This window comes from Salvia splendens, chromosome 18 (assembly GCF_004379255.2).
Source record: "Salvia splendens isolate huo1 chromosome 18, SspV2, whole genome shotgun sequence".
Taxonomy (NCBI): Eukaryota; Viridiplantae; Streptophyta; class Magnoliopsida; order Lamiales; family Lamiaceae; genus Salvia; species Salvia splendens.
This window is the reverse complement of record NC_056049.1, coordinates 23,494,746-23,518,155: the sequence shown is the minus strand read 5'-3', so window position 1 is coordinate 23,518,155 and position 23,410 is coordinate 23,494,746. Positions and strand designations below refer to the sequence as shown.

Below are 23,410 nucleotides of genomic sequence, written 5' to 3'. Positions count from 1 at the left end.
GCGTCCTCGCGGAATGAATCTCCGTGGATCGAGAGGATGAGAGAGAGAGGAGTGAACTAACGATTTTGGGGAAATGAGAAAGAGGCAAAATGAAAATGACAGGGGCAAAAAAGTAATCTTGCTCCAATTCTGGGTTTGACAAGCACACCCAGTTTCAAAAACCACCTCATCCTCGAGATTTTATTTTGCCCCATTTCCTATAGTAACAGTGCGGGCCAAACAAATATCTAGGGCTTTCAAGAATTGAGTAGAAGAAACTGAACATCAGATATTACCCAGAATTGTGCCTAATTCTTGGCATATCCTGGAAACTGAACACGCCTACATGTGCATGCAATATTAACTTATCTATTTGGCAAATTTATGCTTTGTGAGAGAGTAATATGTCTAATATGATTAACATCATTACATTATGTTTGGCCTACTGTTATTGTAATATCAATATCAGTTAGTAACTTGGTAAACAAATTTTTATACAATTTTTAAAGTTATGAATCACAGTTATTTTTCATTTTCCAATCAAACTCATGACATTAACTATTACTCCTATGTTTATCGATTTAAAAATTTAAATCAATTAATTAATTGGATTTCAAAATCAGTACTCTTTCAAAAATAGAAAAGCGGCAGACTTCTCTTCCAAATTCCTGACCTCCTCTGCAACTCAACCCCTAACAAAATGTCTCAATTCACCCAACAATTCCTCAACACCGTCCTCTCTCAGGGCGGCTCCGATGCGTCGCCCTACGCTGAGGGAATGATGTGGCACAGCCGGCAGCACATTACAGGTCCAACGAGATCGAGAAAAGGGGACTATCTGGGAGACGAGAAGAAGTCATTCTGGCTTGCATCTTCACAAGCCAAGATGATTCGATTCAAACAGGAGCAGTCAAGCCATCTATTTTCATCATGGTAAAGTATGTAGACGGGACCAGTGCACCGGCCTTACTGCACAGATCCACAACAGCAGGCGCGTGGCCATAATAATTGCGTCCTTTATCAACGAGTATAGGTGGAGCCTGGCGGCGCCTGTACCAGACTCTTTTAGAGGAACCATGTCGTCCACCCCCGCCTTCTTCCAGAACTGAGTCCCGCTCCAGCTCTCGAACTTGAACACTCCACATGTCCGAGCCTTGTGCCCCGATGGCCCTACGTGAACTTCACCACAGTGTTTGCAGACTCTTGCTGGGTAGACAAACAATAACTTGTGAACTCCAGATCGAAGCTTCTCCCACGCGTCCAGAGTTTGTCGACCTATCAATCTCAAATCATCCTCCGAAAACGACCTATGGTTATCTGTATTGTCGAATGGAGTAATCACACTAGAGGAAACGATTGGATCGTTGGAATCGACCCCTGCCTGCAGGCAGAGCTCCACGACTGCAGAAACGCGTTAATGATCAAATCTTTCTTGATGTTTGATTATGTTCTGAAACATTTTCTGCAAGTGAAAACATTCCACTGGGACTATAACGTCATCTACGCTCCCATTTACCCATTCATGGACCTTTTTCTTACCATGGCGCCTGTAGCCGTGGCAAGTTTGAATCAAATGACCACCTTCACCTATATAAACTTCTGGGCAGTATCTGTCACAAGAAAAAAGATAACACAAAAATGAAGTTTATTCAAAACTATTCAAAACTAGACATACATTCATGCAAATAACACAAAACATACACTATCTTTCCCCTCTAAAAGCCAGGCATCACTACATCTGCAAGTGAAGTTTCAAGAAACTTGATGACAACTATCTTTCCCCTCTAAGAGCATCCACAATGGCGGCGAGCGGACCGGCTAGCCGATCTCCGGCGCTCGCCGGTTTGCTCGCCGAACCATTGTAACCGGCCAGCACCATTTCGGCGAAAAAATCGGCGAGCGCATGCCAATCCGCTCACCGCCATTGCAGGCTCCGGACCGGCGAGCGATCGGCCAACGATTTTTTTTTATTTTTTTATTTTTTAATTTTCGAAACACTATATACGCGCTTTGCACGTCATTTTCATTCGCACCACTTGTTTTAACGAGTACTCTCTCTATCTTAATTTCTGTACAAGATCAACAACGTAAAATGGAGAACAACAACGAAGGTACTCCAATGACGAGCGGGTCTCAAACTCCCCTGGTATCCGTGGGAGGTGGATGGGGTCCGATGCCCGGGTACTACAACATGTACCCGTGGCATCAGATGATGCCCGGGATGGCAGCCGGGGGGGGAGTATGCCGGGGGGTTACCGGCGATGACAGGGTGGGGACCCGGGATGCAGATGATGCCGGGAGGGGTACCGGCGACGCAGGGGACGCCGGGGGTACCGGCGATGCAGGGGACGCCGGGGGGAAAAACGTCTATCGCCCAAGTTTTGATTTTTCGACTACTTCTTCGCACACATCGACCTCAGCGGAGGCGCAGTTCATGCAATATGAGACTTTCTCCTTAGAGGAGTTGGGGTTTGATCTTCTCGGTGTTCCGGAAACTCCCGTTCAAACGGGGGGAGTAGGGCGGGGTCGGGGCCCCCCAAAGAAGAAGGGGAAGGGGAAGGGCAAGAGGGTCGGCGAGTCGTCGCAACCGGTTGAGGACGACTGCTCGGTACGGAGGAAGTGGACGGATGCGGAGAACGTCGCGCTGTCCAAGGCGTGGGTGGGTGTTTGCGATGATACCCTCACTTCGAACAATCAGAGGATCGTCAACATGTGGGCCAAAATAGCAGCAACCTACAAGGCATTTTGCCCATAGGGGAGGCCGCGCAACAGGGAGGAGTGCCGGAAGGGGTGGGACCGAATCAAGGCTGGGGTCTCCTGATTTTCGGGCTTGTACGCCAACGCCCTCCGCATGCAGAGCAGTGGCCAAACGGAGGATGACTGCAGGAGGATAGCGGAGAAAGCCTTCCCCTAGCCCGGTTTGTATAAGGAGTTCACCTACTGGAACTGCTATGAGGTGCTGAACGACTCCGAAAAGTTATGGGCAGGTGTCGACGCTGGCTGGCTGAAGAAGCAACGACTGAACTATACCGGTGATTACAGCGGCAGCTGCGGCGGTTCCCACGACCTCCCCGAGGGTGCTCAGGAACTCCCGTCCCCTCCATCGTTCGCTCGCCGAACTCGCCCGGTTGGTCAAAGGCGGGCACAACGGGAGGTGAGGGGGGCGCCGGGGGGTCCTAGGAGGTCTAGTCGGCATCCCCCCTTGGCCAGTCGACAGAGGATCTCAAATTCTTCGCGCGTCAACAAATGCGGGCTCAGATGGTCAAGACTTTAGCCGATTGGAATGCGGCAGAGGACCCCGAGGAGAAGAGTTTTCTTCACACATTGCTCGTGAGCATGCGTGACGATTTGCAGGCCACCGCGGCACAGGGGTACCGGCGGCGACGGAGGCGGCGACGAGGGGGGCGACGGAGACGGGGAGTGAGGCGGAGGTCGGGTTTTTTTTAAATAATGTAATTTTTTTAAAATTAATGTATTTTTTTAATGTACTTTTTTTTAAATTAATGTATTTTTTTAATATACTTTTTTTAATTTAAATAATATTATTGAATTTTCCCGTATCTGTGTCGTAAATTTAATTCCGTATTTTGTGTGATTGTCAATTATTATTTGTTTTATATAATTTTGAGTGATGTGGCTAGGCTATTGCTGGGCTATTTGCTTGTCCTGATGATGTGGCAGAAGGATTTTTAGTGCTGATGATGTGGCAGGAGGAGTTTGTGGCTTGGCTATGGCTCGGCGAAAACCATTATGGATGCTCTTATAAGTCCAAAGTTGTTCGATCCATTAATTAAGTATGTCGTGAATAAGCCGATGTTATTTCTATAAATCCATGCTAATCACCCAAAGTGAATCGACAACAATGAGGGGCAATTCTATTAGGAAGACATATACACCACATTTATCCCAAATCACCACAAGATAGAACAAAAAAAAAGGTATTGAATACGAACAAATCCTGAATTTTTTTTAAAAATGGACACATATGATAATTTGTAGCTTAAACAACCAATTCAATTCAATTTCACATATAATGACAATCTCGATTATGAAATTAAAATTGAAATAATAAACATAAATAAAATGGGGGAGATTGGTGAAATTACTTGCAAGCCCAAACCGGTATGTGGCAGAGGAGTGTTGAGAATCCACTGTAGAGGGCGGTTCTGGCACGGAGGACTTCACGCGCCGCCGGAAGTATAGGTTTGACGGGATAGTCGCGGGCGCGGTGCTCGATTCGCTTCAGGATCATATGCCTGAGTTTCCTTTTAGATCCACGACCCGGCGCGAATTTGTGCTGTAATTTCTTAGGACTCGAAGCATTTCTTCTGGAATTAGGGATTTCTAAAGCACAATAAGCAGCGGATTCAAACGCTATGCTTCCAATTCATATTCAAATTCAGATACATTGATGAATCAAAAGGGGGTGACGTCTCCATAACCTCCCTCAAATCTCTCCGACCACCTTCACCTCGATTTTTCGTTTTCTTAATGAAGTTCAACTCTTTAATTTCGAATTGTTCAATTAATTCGACCAGCAACTGGTTGTGAATTGATGCAATGAACTTGGGATTGGGATGGGGATTATACCTCTTGAAACTTGGAAGGAATTGGAATGGCTCGTCTCTCCAAAACTTTCTGCACAAGACTTGGATTGATTTGCAGAACTATAGTTTCTGATAAAATGGAATCTGATTGAGGGAGAAATTTGCAGGAACTGTCAAGTAATTCAAGCCATAAAAATGAAGAAATTGGGAGAATCTTGGAGGCAAAACTGCTAGAAATTGTAAAGAAGAAATCTTTTGGGCTTCGAAATATTGCATATTTGACTGTGCGGATTATAAAAAATTGTTTGACGTTGTGAATGAAAATAATTGAAAAAAGTCAGTAGCTAGAGTGTGTACCCTAATTTTAGTGGAATTTAGAGTACACTTACTAAGTGAAATGAATTTATCGGGATCCATCTAAATAGGAAATATGTGACAATAATGAGGACCGAAGGGAGTATAGATTTGTTTTATTAAAGGCTATATATTCTAAATTTTGAGTACGAATTTTGATCTAATAACTTTTCTATGTTTCATAGTGATGACTGGAGCTTTCGCACATAATTGACAAGAGAACATTTCAACTATAATAGCCACAAGTAATAGTGATTCCAAAATAAATAATATTGCATTACTCTGTTATTACTACCGAACTAGAGACAACTAATACGATGAAGGGAAGCCTAGAACAATGATGATTGGAAAAACCAACTTAAAATATTTGTGCTGGCAGTGATCTCCCATTTACAAAATTGCCAAATGCAAGAATCTAAATTGGAATCTATCCCATTCTATCAATCAAAACTATCTACTATCATGACAAATTCCAATCATAGGAAAGAAGATGAAACTAACCTCTAGCTAGGGGCATCTCCTTAGTACTAAGATTCTTAATGCATTGTACAAATACCTCAATCTGGTAAAGTAGAAGTGCAGTTTGTGAAAATGGGAGCATTGCAAGAGGGTGAAGGATTAGGCTATGGAAGTTCTTTGCCAGTTCCGAGCGCGCAGGAGATAGAGCGAAACGACCCTCAAACATACCCGAAAGATACATAAAGCACCTCGAGGACAGGCCTAAAGCCTCTGACTTAGCCTCTGTTTCTTATGACATTCCTGTCATCGATCTCTCTTTGCTTGCTGCTGGCAACGAAGATGAACGAACCAAGCTAGACGTCGCTTGCCAGGAATGGGGCTTCTTCCAGGTACATTTTTTTCATCGTTGTTGTTGTTGTTGTTGTTACAGACTCCGGTGTCTCATATCGGTTTGTAACATAAGACGTATTCTTAATGCAGATAATTAACCACAGTGCGGATAGTGTGTTAGCCAAGATGAAGGCTGCAATGGCCGGCTTTTTCGATCTGCCATTGTCTGAGAAGAAGAGATATGCTATGGCAGCGAACGATGTTGAGGGATACGGACAGGGCTATGTAGTCTCCGAGGATCAGAAGCTCGACTGGAACGACCTTCTCTTCTTAATCACGTTGCCTGCTGAGGCGAGGAACATCAAGTATTGGCCTCTCACGGTCCCCGGCTTCAAGTATGTGGTCACATCATCAATTATACTCCATTTGTCCCGACTTAAGTGATGCATTTCATTTTTGGCTGAGAATTAAAAAACAAGTGTTCAGTTAGTTAATAAAGTATGAGAGAGAATAAATATTACTCCCTCTGTCCCATAAAAGTTGAGTCACTTCATTATGTGCACTCGTTTTAAAAAAGTCGTAATAAATAGTTAAAGTGGATAAATAATAAAGTAAATTTGAAAATAATGTAGAGAAGACTCTTATCTGCATTATTCTCGATTTTATTTTACTATTAATCCATTCTAACTATTTATTACGATTTTTTCAAAACGAGTGCAAAAAATAAAGTGACTCAACTTTTATGGGACATAGGGAGTATTTTCTTGGCCAGAAAAGGAAATGTATTAGTACTTAATTTTGGACGTCCCAATAAGAAATATGAATCGCTTATTTCTCTGATTGAACTGCAGGGAGGCAGTTGAAGAGTATGCAATTGTGTTGGAGAGAGTGAGTGATGAGATATTTGGCAATTTGTCACTATTGATGGGAGTTGAAAGAGATTTTTTGAAGGAGCTACATGGAGATGTGAAGCAAGGGATAAGAATGAATTACTATCCCAAGTGTGCTAGGCCGGATCTAGTCCTTGGGGTCAGCCCGCACTCCAACTCCAGCTCCATCACTCTGCTGGTTCAAGACGAGGCGATCACCGCCCTCCAGATCAAGCACGAGGGCGCGTCGTCGAGCCGTTCCCGAATGCGTTGGTAATAAACATTGGTGATGCTATGGAGGTAAGTACATGATCAAATCAGTGTTTTAAAGTTGAATCGGACCAGCCGGTTCGACCGGTTTGACGCGAATTGGCACGATGAATTATAATGACCTTTAATTTTGGATAATTATATCAAAATGTAATAAAACACACTCAATATTAATAAAACAATGCACTGGTAAAATTAAAAATTTAGAAGGTATTTGAATAATGTATAAAGTAATTAATTAATTAGTTATAATGTTTTATTTAATTGTTTTTATTATTTAATTAATTTACTGTTTTTTATATTATTATATTTAATTATATAGTACTCCCTTTCACTAAATTTTAATGTTTTTGCATTGAGTATATATTTAATTATGTTCTGTATGTATTTCGGTTCAATCAGTGGTAAAACCGATTTGACCGATTGAATCATGAATTAAACAATGGCATTGCCGGATTCGATTGTTGGTTCGGTTTTTAAGACGTTGGCCATTGTTGGTTCTCGTGCAGGCATGGAGCAACGGGAGATACAAGAGCATTGAGCATAAGGCTGTTACAAATGTGGAAAAACCAAGAATTTCTGCTGCTGCATTTGTGATTCCAGGTAATGATGTGAAGTTGAATCCATCGGAAGCTATGGTGGATGAGAAGCTTCAGCCAAGAGTGTTCAAAGATGGTGTTGATTATATTGAGTACCTTCGTTATACACTTCCAAAGAAAATGGAGGGTAAATGGAGTTTTCTCAATTGTTTAATGCATACATATTGTTAATGCTCAAAGTGTCATTATTTAATTGAAATAAGAAAAAACGTAAAAGAATAAAATCATACTAATTTTAATGAAATAACGTTTGAGAGTGTTACTAAAAGATGTCGTTTTGCAAATGAATGAGACAACTGAGAAAAATTGGAACTTCATAATTTCAAGTTTTACGTGAATAAACAAAATTGAATCCATTCATATTCAATTGTTCCGTAACAATTAGTACTATGCATCTCCAACTTCTCTACTTCTTGAAAGAATCAAACATTATAGAACAGAATATGCTAAAGAAATGGAACCAAAATAGCTATACATCAATTCATATTTCATAGTAGAAGATCACTAACTTCAGCTGTATTCGAGAGATCCGGGCAAGCTGCACAAGGACGAAGATAAGGTTGATCTTGTACATGAAAATTAGACCTTCCATGTGATGCACCATGTGTCATCTTTACCAGAAGTGTGATAGAATAAGTCGAGTACAGGTCGGACTTCATTGAGCTTGATTTGGCATGAGCGCTGTGGACTGGAGAAAAGCTAGCCGGTTTCTTGTTAAAGTTACTCTCTCTTCTGCTTCTGCTGCTTTTTCTCGAACCCCACGAACAATATCCTCAGGGGCTTTCTCAACAAACTGTGGATAAACAGAAATGATTGGATTTCTGGAGTGTAACTGAATGCAATATGTCACAGTATTCAATAGGCAGATATTGCCCCTTCCAAATGAAAGCAATTCATAGGATAGAATGGAAGTTATTTACCTGAAATATACATAAATTCACAAGAAAGGAAGATATTTGATTCTTTTTATGACATTTATGTTGGTTTTTACCGAGACGATAATATATTTTCTGCTAATGCTGAAGAAAACTAACTTTACAAGTGTGTGTATATTAATAGACTTCACTTTTTCACTTGTTATGATCAAATTTAGCGCATAAGCATGGTCGACGTGAGTACAATCATGTGTAAATCTAGAAAATAGGAAAGAAAAACACAAAATAATCATCTTCGACTACTTACACTTGGAGAGCTTAAGCGAGCCATAAGTCCATCATATTCGGTTTGCATTTTAGCTAGGCGCTTGGAAAGGCGCTGCATCTCAGCCGAGATATCTACCAGGTCAGCAAGTGGAAGGTATGCTTCTAAACCTTCACTGGCAACAAGATGGACTGATTGACCAGCATCTCCTGAAATTCATTTTTACATAAATGAAATTTCTTGAAACAAAAACAAGCGAGGTTAGAAAAGATGCATTAGCTACTCTATTGATGGCAAGAGCATTACCTGGGGGAGATTGGGTAAAGCTTACATTCTCCAAATCCAGTCTAGAGAGAAGAGCCAAAACATCCTTTTCTTTCTGCATCATGAATCATACCGCGAAATCATATAATGTGAGAATATATAGATGAAATCGCTCAGAAAAAAGAAAAATATCCGGTTGACTAATCCAAAGCTATAATATAGACTGAAGAATTTGGCCAACTTACAGAAATATACTGGATAGCCTCTGCATTTGCAACAATTGATGCGGATATACGCTTTGCTGGTTCAACAGAGTACTCTGCCCGTGCATTTCGAATTGCTCGTGTCTGAGATACAGCAGATGCAAATAATCATCCAACTGACCAGGCAAATAATGATAGGTTTAGAACTTACCAAAGCCTGTAAATTCTCAAATTTCTTCACAGATTCGGCTTGCCTTGGAAGAGAGGTTGATGGCCAAGCTGATACTATAAGAGCTTCTTTTCTGTTGGGTAATGACTGTATGGAAAATACAAATGTAAAGAGGGGCCATTATATCAAACAGCAGAGTTACAATTCCATAGATGAAAAACAAAAAAAAATCAGAACTCCATGAGAAACAACATGGATAGGCTTTAACATCTAGATGTCCAGCCTGAACAGCATATGCATGGATAAAATTCTGACAACCAAAAACAATTACGAGCTAGCCCAGGAACAAAAGTTATTGTGATTGTGAGGTCGTGCATTTTGTTAGTGTAATAGCTCCATATATATCAAGGCTAATTCCAAAAGCAAATTAAGACATGCCTGTAAGAATCCGAGACGTCTTTACCTGCCAAAGCTCTTCAGTTACAAATGGCATAAATGGGTGAAGTAATTTCAGTATTGATCCAAAGACATACAAGAGAACTGCTCGTGCCACAGCAGCAACTGTGTCATCTCCTTGATAGAGCCGGGCTTTACTTGCTTCAATATACCTATCCAGAAAAAAGGTAAGCACCGGTGAGGTGAAAGGAAGAACCAGAAATACTGGAAAATACATTTTGCAGGATGAAAAATATTCTAATCATTACTCATGCAATGTAACAATGGAAAAGTAATTCAAATTTTGAGTGCCTAGAAAGCAATTATTACGGAGATGTACAAGCATGAGATAAGAACATAAGCAATAGCAGTAACACAAGCAAAATAACAGCACTGCTGTAGAACAAAGGCATGTTCAATCTGTTTTGCTAAACAAGTGCCAAGCTCAATTTAGCGATACGAACATATCATCTCAAGATTTCTGAGTTTCAACTTACAGAGTAGACTCTGTCAATGTAACGATTTACATATTTTGGAACACATCAAGATATAAATAAAGCTAACAATCACACTTTTGTTTATCTAATCTATGATCTTCAAAACAATAGGAGCTCAACAATGAAACCACATGAAGTTAAGGATCTAACTCAACATTCAACGAATCCCCTTATAAGGTGCTGTTTGAAGAGGATTCATGCTGTCGATTCGAATGATTTGTGGATGTGCCACTTGCTTGAAATGAGAATTTAAAACAAAAAACAAGGACAAGCAAACACAATTTGACATACCAATCAGCAAAATCAGCCCAGAAAAAATCATAGATTTCCCGGGCAACATCTCCAAAGAAGAACTTGTCATAACTCATGGTGACAGCATCAATCAGCATATGAAGTTTTGTCACCTGCATAAATCACATTTCATTAGAAAAGTGAAAGAATGCTCATACATCATTATAATGCCACCATATGATTGTATCTCACCACCCAACATTCTGGTAGAGGTAGCTTGAGCAGTGACTCTTCCTCATCAAACTGCAAAATTACAACCTTATTTCTCAGACCCGTCCATATATATATATAGCACAAAGTAGAAGTATGTGCCAGGATCAATGTGCAACGGTTGTGTCAAAGAACCTTATAGTCCTGAATAGCTGTCCAAGCTGATAAATCGCTTTGAGGAGGCAAATTCTGTAACACAAACTTGCCACCATTCCACAATTTGTTGGTGAAAGCTTTAGTAGAAGTCAACCTTTCAGTTGATAAATTCAGATCCTATAACATGAAAAGGATATGAATTAATAAGAGGACATGCCATTTAGACAGTTTTTGGGACTTCAAGTATATTCCAGAGCAACATGCAGGTATTCTAGAGGAAACCGACCTGGCCAGCAGTTCCTAGAGAGAGAGTGAACCTTAGAGCATCAGTTCCATAATCTTTGATTGTATCAAGCGGATCTATAACATTTCCAAGCGATTTAGACATTTTGCGACCCTGCAAAATATGAATACCAGCAGTAAGGATATTCCATCAGAAGTGAATTATATTCTTTGATCTAGAAATGGTTCAGAAGATGACTTTTGAATGAGGCACTATCCTGTGCCTCACACTCTGCTGCTTACTTGAGAATCTCGTATAAGTCCGTGAAGGTAAACATGTGAAAATGGAACTGTGCCCGTGAATTCAATCCCCATCATCACCATTCTTGCCACCCAAAAGAACAATATGTCATGCCTGTTCAAATGAAGCAGCTTTTTCTTTATGTTCAAAAGGGAAGTCCCTTTTAGAGGGAGAAAGGAATCAGAGTAGATATAACATGGATTCTGAAGACAGAGTAAAACCAGTATATTGGGTTTATGGGTTAACATATATCTCATTATCTCTGCAGGAGCATGAATCTGTCAGAAAATTATGAAGCTTAATAAAAGAAAAAAAAAAACTCTACTTCATGAGAGTGGCATTGCTGCTTTATCTAACTTTAGGTAACTGTAACTGATGTTCCATTTAATATAAATGCAAAAGTATAGTTTCAAGTACATAAAGTGGTCTTCTCCTTGTAAATATTGCACTATTAAGAGTATGCAAAAAGGTACCCGGTCCTTGTAAATATTGCACTATTAAAAGTAAAGCACAAGCAGAGGTGTAAGTACCCGGTCTCAAGAACTGATGTAGGATAAAAGTTCTTCAAATCCTCCGCTGACACATCTGGCCAACCAAGAGTGCTGAAAGGCCACAGTGCACTAAGAAATAACATATGTGGTTAGTTAGACTCATCTGGCAAGCTATCATATTACACTTCAGAACATGTAAATAATTTGGCAAAGCATTTAAGAAAATATCATCACCCAAGCAACACATTCATTGTACCAGAAAACGTGCAGCAGTACATGATAAAAGAGAAATTGTCAAGAGACGATTAATGTTCTATCGATTTATGCACTTTCTTCTTCAAAATCTCTGGAATAGTATGATAAAACTTTGAATACAGTTGCTTATAAGAATAGCCAGCTGTTGTGGCGCCAAATTGTGGTAGGTATCATTCTAACATAATTCTTTGTTAGCATACGCAGGGTAGATCATGAGTGATTATAAGCTCATTTATTCAAAACAGTCTTTAACTTGAGAAGAAGAAACATCATTACACAGAGAAAGGAAGGTATAAATGAAGAATTGCATTCAGTTGATTTGCTTGACAACGGACCTTGAAAACCAGGTGTCAAGAACATCTGGGTCTTGATATATTTCAACGTTCTTTCCATATTTTTCACGTGCTTTTTCAAGAGCTTCTTCACTATTCCTAGCAACTATGTACTCGTCTTCACATTTTTTACCAACAATGTACCAAACTGGAATGCGGTGCCCCCACCATAATTGCCTGCTTATACACCAGTCCTTGATATTTGACAGCCAGTGATTATATATCTATAATCATAACATACACAAGTGAGAATATTACTCCAGCTTCAAACAAATAACTATTTTTTAAAAAAACAACTAAATGAAATTAAAGAGAGCAATGTAGTCAGAAATTGATGCTTTATGTTGCCTCTATGATCTGCTCAGAAATCTAAAAAGCAAAAGCTCAAGACTAGGCGGCATCAATAAAATCAATGGCTTCAAAGCTAACAGCAGACATGGTGAAGGCTAAATAAATAAATGATGAGCACAGGAATATGTAACTGGTGTTACATACCTTCTCAAATCTTTCGGGCAGGATGGTTAGTTCTCCCTTTTCCACTGCATGGAGAGCCTTTTCTGCCAACGAATCCATTGTCACAAACCACTGTTTGCTTACTAGAGGCTCTATTATCTGATAAAAGCAACTTTGCATTAGAAGGAGATAGAAAGGTGCATCTTCATGCAAACCCATATTTAATATTTTGCACACCTCTCCACCACGTTGTGATCTAGGAACTCGCATAGTATAGGTCTCCTTTTTCACTGCTAGACCTGTCTCCTCGAGTTCTGACCAGAGTTTCTTCCGTGCCTCAAACCGATCAAGACCACTGTCATTTCAGTAAGATTAACTAGGAGAAATAGGACTTTATAAGCCACTTCAAGCAGTTTGACACTATAATTTCAACAATTACCAGTATAAACCAGCAACTTCATTCAGTGTTCCATCTTTATTCATGACATTAAGAATGGGAAGCCCAAGCTTCCGAGCAAGTAGGTAATCATTGTGATCATGTCCAGGGCTTATCTTCAAGACACCAGTTCCAAAGTCTTTATCAACATACTGCATCATCCAAAAACAATTATATCCAGAAATGGGACATCACCACTCATAAACGAAAGAACAAGCAAGATTAAACAAAGCATTGCTTTTATTGTTACTCTTTGCTTCATGCCAAAAAAGGAGAAACAAGATATTATTGTATCGTGAAGAGAACAAAAATCAACTTAGCAGTATATAATTTGCACTTAGATGAAGATAATACCAATCAAGCAATTGGTGTTTATCTCTGGTTATAGTCAATCACAACATGATAACAGAAATTGTAAGCCTCGCCATAAATGGTTACAGGAGGAAGGAAAGGAAATATGTATGTATTTTCACAGGGATTGACTTGCTTGGAGTTCAAAATCAGAAAGATACTGTTACAATTAATCTTCAGCATATATTATAATTACATAAGAATGAAGTATATATACAAGAATCCAATAGATGAAAGACAACTATAAAACATCAGATACTATATGTCAGCCTATAAGTTGGGCATGGGTACAGGTTTTCTTACTTAATTCATTTTTTGGGTAATGTGTTTTCTAACTTATTCTAATACAGTCAATTAGGGTATTCATGATACAATAGCATATATCTGCACATATCCTGAAACTTGACCATTAAGCATTTTTCCCCCTAATCTTCAGAAGGAGGTTGCTTAAGGTTCATAATATCACCAGCTTGTGCAAGCATGACAGAAGGTTTTTTACCTTATCAGAAATTATGGGGACATGCCGACCATAAGTCATTGGCACAATAGCCATCTTTCCTATGTACTTGGCATATCGTTCATCCTGAGAAACATAAACAAAAAACATTGTGAGATGAGACCATAAACTAAACAAAGACTCTGTTTAAATTAAAGAACTGCTTCAACCACATTATTTTTCAGGTGAGGGGGCACAAAAAGAAATCCGAGTCCAACATGAGTAAACAACAGGGAATGGCCAAACGCTTTAAACAACCACCTTTAGACTTCATATAGATACCAATTTTCTTTTTGGGGATAAGAAACAGAAATTTATTTTGATAATGATGACCCATACAAATTTATAAAGACAAATCTACAATCTAACAGTCCAATGTCCAGCTAAATCTGATAGGTTGACAATTTTAAAATATTTGTGGATTCAGACCCCAAGGGCAACGCTAAATTTGATATAATTCCATACTAAATTTGTCTAATTTCACTAGACACTCAGATCACGTCAAATGTCACAATTATGTATCTCTTTTACACCACTTTAAATATAAGGAAAAACATTTGAGTTCAGCTAGAAGCAACGAGGAAAGTCCGTCTTAGTCTCAGCATTAATGTTGTAAGTTGTTAAGCAACAAGCCACTCAAATATTAATAGTCCCACGATTCTACCACTGGCTTGTCTTGACTCTTGATTTTCACACATTAGTTGATTTATGGAGAGGCATCGTTATGAAGGATAGAATTTTTTTACAGGATAAATAATATGGAAGGAAGGAAGGCTCTGTCCAAGTACCAACTAGCACACGGGAAGGAAAAAAGGAACTTGAATATTATCAGTAGATTGACTTGTTTACAGCAATAGGATCCATTACTGAGATTCACCAACCACTAGCCTTTTGTCTTGAGATATTACATGAAAAATGTATGTGGGAATCCCATAAATGAAAATCGATCTCCATAAATGTACTCCAAAAAACGAATCTCATGGAAGTTTTTGATGTGACTCATCAAAACATAAAAAGTTACCTCTGGATTCACTGCTATTGCTGTATCTCCAAATAAAGTCTCTGGTCTTGTGGTTGCGATTGTCAGAAAGTCATCCCTGTGATGTAATGAAAAAAATCATGGCGTTAAGAGTACGAATATATAGGTTGCTGCTTCCTGCTAGTGTCCTGGGAATATAGTAAGCTTCATATACACTTGATTCATGTCAGAATTCTACTTTTCCAAATTTATTTTCAGGCTTCTTACTGAGAATTTTCATTTGCTCAGTTCTTTCTATAAACCCCTCACCTTAACATAAAGCATTTATGAATTAATTCCAACATTGAGAATACTATTAAAACCATACTAGACACATATTTGATGCAGGTTTGACATAAGTAAAAGATTGTCAGTAGAGAAGTTACTAGTACATTATTTGTGGCATGTAGCCTGAATATGCAGCCTGCATGTATTCATGCAACAATAAGTAAACTGTTCTAGTTGTCATCCACTAGCATTTGCGATACTTTTTACCTTGTTTTTCAATAATGACACTTGAGATTAACAAAAGAACCTAATTAGTTGAGCTTCAACACAAAGTTATAGCTTTACATGCCAAGTCAAATACAAGGTCAATATTGTGAATACAATCATCAATGATGTTGGTCAAAAGTCAAAAACACAATCCAAGTCCACAAAGTACAACAGGTAAAGTACCATTATAAATAATGCTAGAAGTTTGAGCAGCCAAAGCAACTACGCACAAGCATATAGTCAAATACACATATTAAATATGAAGTCCAAGACGGGCATTTATCAGGGGAACCTCATGAATTCTAAGGCTGCAAGCATGAGTAAATTTCACTGATCTGCAATAATTTATGATCGTTAAGATACCTTGTACCACCCGCAACACGGTACTTAATGTGGTATAGAGCGCCTGGTTCTTCTGAGTACTCTACTTCCTAAGAGAAATATTCATCACATCAAAATAAGATGCCAATAGGAGGTAAACTGGAAAAGTGTCATGATCTGCGTACCAAGTCAGAAACTGCAGTCTGTAATTTAGGGGACCAGTTGACCATGTAAGATCCTGTAATTTAGGGGGGCAATTAGCATGAAACAATACAAAAGTGAAAAGGCAAAACATCAATCCAGAAAGTTATTTGCTAGAGTACAATATTTGCTAGAGTATAAACAAAACAAGATTTGGGCTTTGCAGTTACACTAATTTTCTCAGGAGTGATTGTCTCCTTTTATGCAGTTCAAACAGTTTTGTAATAGTTTTTATTCTCCTTGTATAATGATTCCATAAGAAAAATAATAGCCATGATATTTTACTTTAAGTTTGATGTATACTGAAAAAAGTTATAATGACATTTAAGAAACAAGCTTTAGTTCAGACCCTATGACATGGGTCCAAAATATGTCCCTACCTTGATAGATTAGACCTTTCTCATGGAGCCTAACAAAGGCCTCAACAACGGCTCCTGAAACGGTTGAAAGAGTGAAATTCAGTACAAAAATGCATCTCCAAGAAACATTAAATGCAGGTGATAGGAGACAGTACTGAACTTTGCAAGAAGCAGAGTGAGATAAGTGTAGTATCGATAACCAATAAGACCTCAAACCATTGACTATGTTGTATGAGTCTGAATCTAAATTTGCTAACAATAATGCATGGTTGATGGAGGATTTACAGGATGAAAACGGCCTTACGACTCAGCTGAGCATCAAGGGTGAAGCGTTCCCTGGTCCAATCACAAGAAGCGCCAAGTCTCCTTATCTGATTTGTTATTGTACCGCCATATCTATAAGTAAGATAATGTGAATTTTCAAAATTAGCAATATAAAATCAGAAACTGCAGTGCGGATGGTCGGCCATTATTGACAAACGGGCATGGTCATCCATTACTGAAAAATATGAAGTGACAGACTACTGCTATATCTCACTAAGCTAGACATAGATCTGGGTGAACTTAAAAAATAACTCAGTTATCATCACTATTAAGAATATTAAGTAGAGTCTCTCAACAAGATCCAAGAAATCAACTCACTCACCTAAAGCACATCCATATGATTCTCATAAGATCTAAGATTCTAAAGCATTTGGATAATTATTTAACTCAAAAATGTTCAACAGTTTTGAAAAATTGCCACGAATTCAAAATTAAGGTCACAACAGGCAGTAAGGTAAAACTAGTACTCCGGGAAGCAGGATAAAAAGATTACTTTTCTTTCCAAGTCCAAACTCTTTTTGTGAATTCTTCTCTACCCATGTCAGCTCTCTTAATTCCTTCCTCAGCCAGCATTCTTTCCACAACCAACTGAAAGTAAAGATAAGTTGGTCCATAGAAGAGTTTACCAAAAAAAAAAAACTTTCTTCAAAACATACAGATCAACAAGAAATAGAAACTCAAAGCTCACAAAGAATTGTTTAACAGAAGAGAAAAAAGGAGCAACTTTTCTCACATCAGATGAAACTGGAAATATTGCACAAAGTATAGCCACAGGTGCAGCCTAATGTCAATGTTGGGGACTGACACCTGTCCCATTATTGCCTTAAATAACTAAACAGCGTAATCTTAAGCACCCTATAATGCTATACACTAGAAATGCAAAAATCATTTCATTATTCATTGAACAAAATCATGTAAATAGCAAGCTGGGATCGAGTTTCTTTTTTGAAAAAAAGAATACCACTTGCTAATGAAGAAATTCTATTAACGACAGTGGACTGATGTATGCATAAAAACTGAAGTGTTAGATATAGTATTAACCTGGGTTGCAATACCGGCATGATCAGTTCCAGGAAGCCAAAGTGTAGGTCTCCCTTTCATTCTGTTGTATCTTACCATTATATCCTACATTTGTAACAGAGTTAATCCGGAAAATGTTGATGTGCACTTTTTCAGAGATAACACACATATGTCAAAAGCATCTCCATTTTTCAACCTCAAGAGTGACAAACATAGCATGTCCCATGTGCAACGAGCCGGTTACATTAGGAGGTGGCATTGATACTACAAAAGGATCACCTCCCCTCTCAAGATTTGGCTTGAAATATCCTTGAGACTCCCACCTATATCCATAATGGGGATGTCAAAGCTTAACATAACATCGCGAAAAAAGTGGTTAATTTACAAGACAGCCACTTTGTGTTATACTAAGGCCAAACTGAGATGAAACTTCATCATTTCATAAGAAAATAACTTGAGAAGCCCTTGACAACTAAACTTGTAACTGATCTGGTTAAATAAACGTGGAGATCCATTTTCAACCAATCAACATTATCCTGCACAATCCCTTTTTTATTTCAAATCAATCAATGTCACAACTACTACACCAAAGCAGCAAGCACATGGTATTTCGTTCTTCAAACACTATATGTTTTTTTTCTGCGGCATCTAATAACAAGAAAACCTTCCTCTTCTTTCCATTCTTGTTCTTAAACATCAGAATGGCAAAACAAATTATTATATCTTCGTTTCATCTGCAGTATAACTTGGAATTAACCTCAAAACTACCAGAAGCATAAACGAACACATGAATTACCATTTATATATCCTCTCTTCCGCGGTAAAATCAAAAGCTTTTGCCACTTCCGGCGATGTAAATACACCATTATCTGCTATTCCAGCAACTGAAAACATTCATAATTAAAAAATTAGTGAATGAAACTATACTAAACCTAACAATCAATTCAAAACGAATAGTGCCACACATTAAATCCAGCTTCAAACAAGCACCGAATCCTATCTGTAGTAGAAGATTTTTATTACTAAACACTACTAGTTTCATCTCTGATAGAAAAGAAAAACAATTACATTTCGAAATTCCAATAATTCATAACCAAGGCGACAAATTTCCAAATGCATAGTACCAGTGGTGAAGCGCGTGTTTCTGAAACGAATATAGTAGGAACGAGAAAGAGAGATGCGGCGGCGTGGTTGCGTGGAGAAGAGGAGTGGATTGAGTTTATTGCATATTGAGCAAGAAGAAGATAAGAGAGAAAAATTGGAGGCCGCCATTTTCAGCTTCCCCTCAACTCTGAGATGAAAGCCTGCAGATTTTGTAAGCTGTTTCTTTTTTGTTTTAATACTTTATTTAAGATTTTTAGATTAAATTCATTTGCCGAGATAAATTGCTTCCTCGCATTATAAAAATTCGTTTGGTTTTAGTAATTTTTAACTTTTAAACAACATAAAGCGGAATAAAATAGTTCTATTTTTATTATATTTACGTAAATCAAAATTGACTTTATTGATAAATTTATCATTATTAACAAACTTAAATAATATCAGCTACTAGTAGCCATGCACGATATTTCTCTGAAAAATAGTATCAAATCAGTTATCAAAACTTGATTGGGTAAGAATATTCATAATGATTGTAATATAATCCATGAAAATTTTTTTGATAGACTTACTATGTCTGAAACTATTTAATTAAAATAACTTTAAAATATATAATATAAATCCTTAAAAATTTAAGAAAACTAACAATAACAATGCAATGCGATGGAAATACAAAATTAACGTCGGTTTGGGTGTGCTTGCTCATTTTCAATTTTTTGTTTCCATTTCCAAGATCAACTTACCTAAATTTGGTATAATATCAAGTTTATATTCGCCAAAAAAAATTAAGAAAATAAAAGTGCTTAATTAATTCACGATTAAGAAAGAGATGGCAATTTATGACAAATGTCTGACCCTATAATGAGAAAGTGTATTTTAATTTTCTTTTATTGTTTGTGGTGTTTTAATTTAGTTGAATGCAATATTACTCCAATCATATGACTTTTGTTTATCTTGCAACTTGCAAAACTTCCAAGAGAGGTGAACTATCAATAAATTGAATAGGTTGCAGTTAACAGAAACTGTCGTGATTGTATCAGTCATATATTTACAAAACATGGTATAAGAATAATTTAATTTGCTATATTCTTATATTTGGTGATGGGGTAGGTTATAGGTATATAGATTCCACATAATCCTCCCATTAATTTGCTCACTATCCGCCTTAAAAACAATTTTGAGATATCTACTTGATTCATACATAGTGGCCTACGAAAGTAAATTGAAAATAGTACAATATTATTATTAATAAATCTATGCTATTTAGTTTCTAAACATTTGGAATAATTTTCTGTTTAATTTTGATATAAATGATTTGCATATATGTCGACTAACTTAGTAACTTGGTAGTATGATATAGAGAGAATTTCTTTAGTTAGATTTTAATCATTTGACTCACTATGTAAAATGATTTAGTTAGAGAATTTTTTTGGTTAGATTTTAATCATTTGACTCACTATGTAAAGTGATTTAGTTAAGTTCGTCGAGCAAAACTATTTAAATGAATAAGATATTACTATTGTATTTACTAATATTTGTTTCATGTTTAATGTTACTGTTCAACTATTATTAATGGGATGTTAATTTAAATGGCTTTTTATTAATATTATCTATATAAATCAATAAATAAAATTTAGGAATGATATAAAATAGGGATTTGATTTTGTTTCAAGTTATAGAAAGTATTCTATAAACTGACAAAGGAATTCATTATTTATTGGTCAATGCAGAGCTGACCAACTCTAATCAAACCAATCTAACAATTTTGAGATTGACGTGAGATGAGAGATTGACAGTATAAATACTTTAATTTGAATTTTGGGTATACTCCTTTCATCTCATAAATATGCATTTTTAATTTTTAGTTAGTCACTTATATTAATTCACAATTATTAAAGTAAGAAAGATAGAAAGGAAAAGTAATTAAAATATTATTAGTAAAGAGTTGATCACGGCTCATCAAAGAGAAAAGAAATTTCAAAATTTAAAAGTCCATAGTCTTACGAGGCATGGAGAGTATTATATTTCCTCTATCTTTTAAAAATAGAAGATTTTGAAACGATGTTGATTTTAATACATAATAGGTAAGGTAAAAAAGACAAAAAAATTCCCCATCTTTTAGAAATATAAGCTTTTTGAACGATTTGAGGTTTAATAGTACATAATTGGTAAAGTAAGAGATGGATAAAAAGAAAAAATAATTAAAGTATTGTTAGTATAGAATGAGTATGGCCTTATTAAAAATATACATTTCTCAGAGTCCGTGTTAGATCAAGGTGAAACACGTAATTAGGGGACGGAGGGAGTATAATAAATTTTTATTTTTTTCAATAAATTTTTATTTTTAACCGAGAAAATATCCTTTAACTTTTGATCTTTGAGCCTCTTCATTCATTCATCTAGAATTAAAAGTAGTTTGGTCATTCTCATTCATTTGCATTGTTATAAATTCGAAAATACATTTGATTATATCCATTAATTATTTCACTATATACCTTGAACTATCTTATTATATATTATATACTCCCTCTGTCCGCGAATGGGAGTCCCGTTTTTCCATTTTAGTCCGTCCGCGAATAGGAGTCCCGGTTCACTTTTTCCATAAATGGTAATAGGGTCACACCTTCCGCTAACCAATTCCACTCATATTTCATTTAAAACTGATATATACAAGTGGGACCTCTATTCCACTAACTTTTTTACACTTATTTTCTTAACATTTCTTAAAACCAGTGCCGCCTATAAATGGGACTCCTGATGGCGGACGGAGGGAGTAAGTTATTTCCTTCTTCATTTTATCATACTACTAAATAAACGAATAGAATGAATGTATCAATCATATTCTATTCCATCATTGTATTTTACTACATCCGTTCCACGATAAGAGTCTTATTTTGTCATTTTTAATCATTCATATCAGAAGAGTCTTATTTCACTTTTATCATAAATAGTATGTAGGCCATACATTTCACCAACTTAATCCACTTAGGGGTGGCAAATCGTGCGTGTCGGGTCGTTATCGTGTCGACACAGTAACGACACGAACACGATAACAACAAACACGAACACGACCTGTTAAGAAAACCCCAAACACGAACACGACACACGACCTGCTACCCTCAGACATGAACACGACACGAACCCATTAACGACACGAACCACTTCGGGTCAACACGACACGATAACAACATGTATTGGGAAGTAATTAAATATTTAAATGATTTAAATGAGATATGACCATATGATACTATGAGAGTCAATTTAATAAATATTGAAAAATGAAAATAATAAGAATTAATAATATTAAAATATTATTTGTTAACAGATAACACGAACCCGACACGAACACGACACGTATTGTTAACGGGTAACACGAACACGACACGAAATTTTCGTGTCCTTAATGGGTCGACCCGATAAGGACACGAACCCAAAAAGCTCTGACTCAAACCCATTAATTTCGTGCCGGTTCGTGTCGTGTCAAAAATTGCCAGCCCTAAATCCACTCATATTTTGTTATAAAACTAATAAATTTTTATAATGGAACTCATATTTCACTAAATTTTCAACCAACTTTTCTGTACATTTCTTAAAATCCGTGTCATAACTAAATAAGACTCTTATTGCGAGACGGGGGGAGTATTTATCTTTTTAAATTTACTTTCTTCTTTCAGTGTTTATTAGATTACTTATCTTATAATTTATTTTCATTATTTGAAAATCGTACATCCCGTGCATAGCACGGGTGTTAATACTAGTGCTACTAACTAAGGAGTAATTTCAAGTTTTCATGATTAAAAAAGTTTGAGTTTCTGAAAAAAAAACCTAACCTGTATTTTCTGAGGCACAGAGAATCTGTGTGTTATAGAAAATATGATATAGATTCATGAAGAAATAAAAAATCGTACAGTATTACATAATAATTTTAAAGAAAAATCCGTATGAAATGAAATTTTTTTTAATACATTGCCTATTTGATGGGAAGAAGAATATACTAAGGGTAATTTTGTTAATTTTATTTAAATAAATAAACACCAAATTATTGTTTTTCTTAAATTGGCTAATTTGTTTCTTTTTAATTTTACTACTTCCTCCGTTCCTAAAAATACGAACTTTTAAAATGGCACGAGTTTTAATACAAAATTGATAAAGTAATTGAGAGATTAAAAAAAGTATTTATTAGTGGAAAATGAGTCATATAATTTTTTAAAAAGAAAGTTTCTATTTTAGGGGACGGATTAAAAAAATAGTTTTTATTTTTAGGGGACGGATGAAGTATTAGTTTAGCCACTAAGTATCTTATCTTATGTAAAAAGATATAAACATGAAACACTATGTTTAAGTAGTTTGATTTATTCTAAAACACACCATTGCTTTTCATATACTACTACTTTCATCCAAAGATAATTGAGTCATTTTTTTTACAATTGTTTTTAAAAATGATAATATGTTAAAGTCGAGAGAAAGTAAGGTAAAAGAGAATAATGTAAAGCAAAAAAAAAGAAAAAACATTGGAGAATGATTC

General features: G+C 36.8%; 1 protein-coding gene and 2 pseudogenes across 3 annotated transcripts; 1 reads left to right on the top strand and 2 right to left on the bottom strand.

The window, feature by feature from the left end:
• Window positions 1-534: 534 nt before the first annotated feature.
• LOC121776954 lies at window positions 535-4,366 on the bottom strand (annotated as a pseudogene).
• A 1,105-nt stretch (window positions 4,367-5,471) lies between these two features.
• LOC121776953 lies at window positions 5,472-7,578 on the top strand (annotated as a pseudogene).
• A 156-nt stretch (window positions 7,579-7,734) lies between these two features.
• LOC121777988 (valine--tRNA ligase, chloroplastic/mitochondrial 2-like) lies at window positions 7,735-19,100 on the bottom strand. 3 transcript variants are annotated; one of them, XM_042175341.1, is made up of 27 exons: window positions 18,912-19,100; window positions 18,584-18,671; window positions 17,984-18,110; window positions 17,809-17,892; window positions 17,261-17,355; window positions 16,748-16,839; window positions 16,465-16,518; window positions 16,069-16,121; window positions 15,926-15,993; window positions 15,071-15,146; window positions 14,053-14,136; window positions 13,206-13,354; window positions 13,004-13,121; window positions 12,809-12,925; window positions 12,317-12,537; window positions 11,766-11,855; window positions 11,238-11,349; window positions 10,999-11,109; window positions 10,752-10,889; window positions 10,599-10,649; window positions 10,407-10,519; window positions 9,647-9,791; window positions 9,226-9,330; window positions 9,057-9,158; window positions 8,854-8,926; window positions 8,590-8,756; window positions 7,735-8,200 (listed from the first exon to the last, which is right to left on the bottom strand). In XM_042175341.1, exons 1-27 carry the CDS (start codon window positions 19,057-19,059, stop codon window positions 8,063-8,065), a joined length of 2,919 nt encoding a protein of 972 aa, XP_042031275.1. In that variant the 5' UTR covers window positions 19,060-19,100; the 3' UTR covers window positions 7,735-8,062. The 3 variants fall into 3 exon arrangements, with proteins under 3 accessions (XP_042031275.1, XP_042031276.1, XP_042031277.1); XM_042175342.1 differs by lacking the exons at window positions 17,261-17,355; window positions 18,584-18,671; window positions 18,912-19,100; XM_042175343.1 differs by lacking the exons at window positions 16,748-16,839; window positions 17,261-17,355; window positions 17,809-17,892; ... (1 more) ...; window positions 18,584-18,671; window positions 18,912-19,100 and adding an exon at window positions 16,604-16,689.
• Window positions 19,101-23,410: the final 4,310 nt, after the last annotated feature.

What these genes read in the sequence shown, in the direction of transcription:
- LOC121777988 (XM_042175341.1), bottom strand. Translation starts at nt 19,059, where the DNA reads ATGGCGGCCTCCAATTTTTCTCTCTTATCTTCTTCTTGCTCAATATGC. An exon ending in CAGCTATTCAGGACTATAAG is followed by an intron (nt 10,650 to 10,751) that starts GTTCTTTGACAC and finishes GTAATTTTGCAG; the next exon opens with TTTGATGAGGAAGAGTCACT. An exon ending in CTCGCTTAAGCTCTCCAAGT is followed by an intron (nt 8,201 to 8,589) that starts GTAAGTAGTCGA and finishes GTTTATCCACAG; the next exon opens with TTTGTTGAGAAAGCCCCTGA.